Source organism: Narcine bancroftii, chromosome 12 (genome assembly GCF_036971445.1).
Source record: "Narcine bancroftii isolate sNarBan1 chromosome 12, sNarBan1.hap1, whole genome shotgun sequence".
In the NCBI taxonomy this organism is placed as follows: Eukaryota; Metazoa; Chordata; class Chondrichthyes; order Torpediniformes; family Narcinidae; genus Narcine; species Narcine bancroftii.
Window position 1 is genome coordinate 51865507 of NC_091480.1, and position 5000 is coordinate 51870506.

Sequence of the window (5000 nt, forward strand, 5' to 3'; positions counted from 1 at the left end):
AAGAAAAAAACATTAGAATAAGATGAATTAAGTGACTAAGAAGAACGAGGAGGAGAAGGAGAAGAAGATGAAAAAGAAGAAAAAGAAGAATAAGGAGAAGAAGAAGAAGAAGACAAAGACAAATTAGAAGAAGTTGAAGACAAAGACTATTAGATGTAGACAAAGAAGAAGAAGAAGAGAAGAAGAAGAAGAAAAAGAAGGAGAAGAAGAAGACGAAGAAGAAGAAGAAGAAGAAGCAGAAGCAGAAGAATAAGAAGATGGAGGAATTAGACGCAGAAAAAGAAAGATGAAGAAGAAGAAAAGGAGCAAGAAGAAGAAGAAGAAGAAGAAGAAAAAGATGAAGTATTAGAAGAAGAATATGAAGATGAAAACGAAGACAAAGATGAAGAACATTAAGACAAAAAAGATGAGGAATAAGACAAAGACGAAGACGAAGACAAAGAGGAAGTCGAAGAAGAAGAAGCAGATGTAGAAGAGGAAGACGAAGACGACGAGAAGGAGGAGGAGAAGAAGAAGATGAAGAAGAAGAAGAAGAAGAAGAAGAAGAAGAAGAAGGAGAAGCAGAAGAAGAAGAAGAAGAAGAAGAAAAAGAAGAAGAAGGAGAAGAAGAAGACAAAAAAGAAGAAGACAAAGAAGAAGTAGATGAATACAAAGGCGAAGAAGAAGATGAAGACAAATAAAAAGAAGAGGATGAAGTCTAAATGAAGATGAAGACTAAGACGAAAGAGAATACGATGACAATGAAGAAGAAGGAGAAGACAAAGAAGAAGAAGATGAAGAAGAAGATGAAGAATTAGAAGAAGAATAAGGTGGAGAAGAAGAGGAAGAAGAAGGAGGAGGAGGAGGAGAACAACAGGAGGAAGAAGAAGAAGAAGAAGAAGGAGAAGAAGAAGAAGATGAAGAAGATGAAGAAGAAGACGAAGACGAATCAGAAGTAGATGAAGACAAATACAAAGTAGAAGAAGAAAAAGCAGTAGAATAAGATGAAGAAGAAGACAAAGAAGAAAAAGAAAGAAGAGGAAAGAAGATGATGATGATAGAGGAGGAGGAGGAGGAGGAGAGGTAGAAAAAGATGATGTAATAGAAGAAGAAGAAGAACATGAAGACAAAAACAAAGACAAAGATGAAGAAGATTAAGACAAAAAAGATGAAGAATAAGGCAAAGATGAAGATGTAGACAAAGAGGAAGACGAAGAAGAAGAAACAGATGTAGAAGAGGAAGATGAAGACGACGAGATGAAGACAAAGAAGAAGAAAAAGACGAAGAAGAAGTAGAAGAAAAAAAAGAAGATGATGAAGAAGAAGAAGAAGAAGAAGAAGAAGATGAAGAAGAAAATGACGAGGACGAGGAAGATGAAAAAGATGAAGAAAAAGAATATGAAGAAGAAAGTAGAAACAGAAGAAAAAGAAGGAAAAGGAGACAAAGACAAAGTAGAAGAAGATGAAGACGAAGATGAAGAGGATGAGGAAGATGAAGAAGTAGAAGAAGAAAAGAAGAAGAAAAAAACATAAGAATAAGATGAATTAAGTGACTAAGAAGAAGGAGGAGGAGAAGAAGAAGAAGGTGAAGAAGAAGAAAAAGAAGAAGAAGGAGAAGAAGACAAAGACAAATTAGAAGAAGTTGAAGACGAAGACGATGAGATGAAGACAAAGAAGAAGAAGAAGAGAAGAATAAGAAGATGAAGAAGAAGACGAAGAAGAAGAAGAAGAAGAAGAAGAAGTAGTAGAAGAAGAAGAAGAAGAAGCAGAAGCTGTAGAATAAGAAGATGAAGAGGAATTAGACGCAGAAAATGAAAGATGAAGAAGACGAAAAGGGGAAAGAAGAAGTAGAAGAAGAAGAGGAAGAAGAAGAAGAATATGAAGATGAAAACGAAGACAAAGATAAAGAACATTAAGACAAAAAAGATGAAAGATAAGACAAAGACGAAGACGAAGACAAAGAGGAAGTCGAAGAAGAAGCAGATGTAGAAGAGGAAGACGAAGACAACGAGAAGGAGGAGGAGAAGAAGAAGAAGATGAAGAAGAAGAAAAAGAAGAAGAAGAAGAAGGAGAAGAAGATGCAGAAGAAGAAGAAGATGAAGAAGAAGAAGACAAAGAAGAAGTAGATGAATACAAAGGCGAAGAAGAATACAAAGACAAATAAGAAGAAGAGGATAAAGTCTAAATGAAGATGAAGACTAAGTCGAAAGAGAATACGATGACAATGAAGTAGAAGGAGAAGACAAAGAAGAAGAAGATGAAGAAGAAGATGAAGAATTAGAAGAAGAAGAAGAAGAAGAAGAAGAAGAAGAAGAAGAAGAAGATGAAGACAAAGATGAAGAGGATGAGGAAGAAGAAGAAGAAGAAGAAGAAGAAGAAGATGAAGTAGAGAAGAAGAAGAAGAAGAAGAAGAAGCAGAAGCAGTAGAATAAGGAGATTAAGAGGAATTAGATGCAGAAAAAGAAAGATGAAGAAGAAAACGAGAAAGAAGAAGAAGAAGGAGAAGAAGAAAAAGAAGAAGAAGAAAAAGATGATGTAATAGTAGAAGAATATGAAGATGAAAACGAAGACAAAGATGAAGAACATTAAGACAAAAAAGATGAAGAAGAAGACGAAGACAAAGAGGAAGTCGAAGAAGAAGAAGCAGATGTAGAAGAGGAAGACGAAGACGACGAGAAGGAGGAGGAGAAGAAGAAGAAGAAGAAGATGAAGAAAAAGAAGAAGAAGAAGAAGAACGAGGAGAAGAAGAAGACGAAGAAGAAGATGAAGAAAATAAAGAAGAAGAAGACAAAGAAGGAGAAGAAGAAGAAGCAGAAAAAGAAGGAGAAGAAGACGATGAAGAAGAAGGCGAAGAAGAAGAAGAAGTAGAAGAAGAAGAAGAGGCAGAATCAGTAGAATAAGAAGATGAAGAGGAATTAGATGCAGAAAAAGAAAGATGAAGAAGAAGAGGAGAAGGAAGAAGAAGAAGAAGAAGAAGAAGAAAAAGATGATGTAATAGAAGAAGAAGCATATGAAGAAAAAAACGAAGACAAAAATGAAGAAGATTAAGACAAAAAAGATGAAGAATAAGACAAAGACGAAGACGAAGACGAAGACAAAGAGGAAGCCGAAGAAGAAGAAGCAGATGTAGAAGAGGAAGACGAAGACGACGAGAAGGAGGAGGAGGAGGAGAAGAAGAAGATGAAGAAGAAGGATGAGGAATGAGGAGAAGAAGACAAAGATGAAGAAGAAGAAGAAGAAGAAGAAGAGGAGGAGGAAGAAGAAGAAGACAAAGAAGAAGAAGACAAAAAAGAAGAAGACAAAGAAGAAATAGATGAATACAAAGGCGAAGAAGAAGATGAAGACAAATAAGAAGAAGAGGATGAAGTCTAAATGAAGATGAAGACTAAGACGGAAGAGAATACGATAACAATGAAAATGAAGGAGAAAACAAAGAAGAAGAAGATGAAGAAGAAGATGAAGAATTAGAAGAAGAAGGTGGAGAAGAAGAGGAAGAAGAAGAAGGAGGAGGAGGAGAACAACAGGAGGAAGTAGAAGAAGAAGAAGGAGAAGAAGAAGAAGATGAAGAAGACGAAGACGAATCAGAAGTAGATGAAGACAAATACAAAGTAGAAGAAGAAAAAGCAGTAGAATAAGATGAAGAAGAAGACAAAGAAGAAGAAGAAAGAAGAAGAAAGAAGATGATGATGATAGAGGAGGAGGAGGAGAAGAAGAAGAAAAAGATGATGTAATAGAAGAAGAAGAAGAACAGGAAGACGAAAACAAAGACAAAGATGAAGAAGATTAAGACAAAAAAGATGAAGAATAAGGCAAAGATGAAGATGTAGACAAAGAGGAAGACGAAGAAGAAGAAACAGATGTAGAAGAGGAAGATGAAGACGACGAGATGAAGACAAAGGAGAAGAAAAAGACGAAGAAGAAGTAGAAGAAGAAAAAGAAGATGATGAAGAAGAAGAAGAAGATGAAGAAGAAAATGACGAGGACGAGGAAGATGAAAAAGATGAAGAAAAAGAACATGAAGAAGATGAAGTAGAAACAGAAGAAAAAGAATAAGATGAATTAAGTGACTAAGAAGAAGGAGGAGGAGAAGAAGAAGAAGGTGAAGAAGAAGAAAAAGAAGAAGATGGAGAAGAAGAAGAAGACAAAGACAAATTAGAAGTTGAAGACGAAGACGATGAGATGAAGACAAAGAAGAAGAAGAAGAATAGAAGAAGAAGACGAAGAAGAAGACGAAGAAGAAGAAGAAGAAGAAGAAGAAGTAGAAGAAGAAGAAGAAGAAGAAGAAGAAGAAGAAGAAGAAGAAGAAGAAGTAGAAGAAGAAGAAGAAGAAAAAGCAGAAGCGGTAGAATAAGAAGATGAAGAGGAATTAGACGCAGAAAATGAAAGATGAAGAAGAAGAAAAGGGGAAAGAAGAAGTAGAAGAAGAAGAGGAAGAAGAAGAAGGAGAAGAAGAAGAAGAAGAAGAAGAAGAATATGAAGATGAAAACGAAGACAAAGATAAAGAACATTAAGACAAAATAGATGAAGAATAAGACAAAGACGAAGATGAAGACAAAGAGGAAGTCGAAGAAGAAGAAGCAGATGTAGAAGAGGAAGACGAAGACAACGAGAAGGAGGATGAGAAGAAGAAGAAGATAAAGAAGAAGAAGAAGGAGAAGAAGAAGGAGTAGAAGAAGAAGAAGAAGAAGAAGAAGAAGAAGAAGAAGAAAAAGAAGAAGAAGGAGAAGAAAATGAAGAAGAAGATGAAGAAGAAGAAGAAGAGGTAGAAGAAGAAGAAGATCAAGAAGAAGAAAAAGAAGAAGAAGAAGAAGAAGGAGAAGAAGAAGAAGAAGGAAAAGAAGAAGAGGTGAAGAAGAAGACGAAGATGAAGAAGAAGAAGAAGAAAGAAAAGAGGAAGAAGAAGAAGAAGCCAAAGAAGAAGACAAAGAAGAAGAAGACAAAGAAGAAGTAGACGAATACAAAGGCGAAGAAGAATACAAAGACAAATAAAAAGAGGATGAAGTCTAAATGAAGATGAAGAC

General features: G+C 35.4%; 1 protein-coding gene across 1 annotated transcript in view; it reads left to right on the forward strand.

The window, feature by feature from the left end:
* Window positions 1-5000, forward strand: part of LOC138746615 (cilia- and flagella-associated protein 251-like) — a 7306-nt gene that overhangs the window by 1174 nt on the left and 1132 nt on the right. Inside the window, 2 exon segments of the mRNA XM_069904907.1 lie at window positions 3377-3605; window positions 4670-4814. Of these exon segments, the coding sequence (XP_069761008.1) occupies window positions 3377-3605; window positions 4670-4814 (374 nt within the window).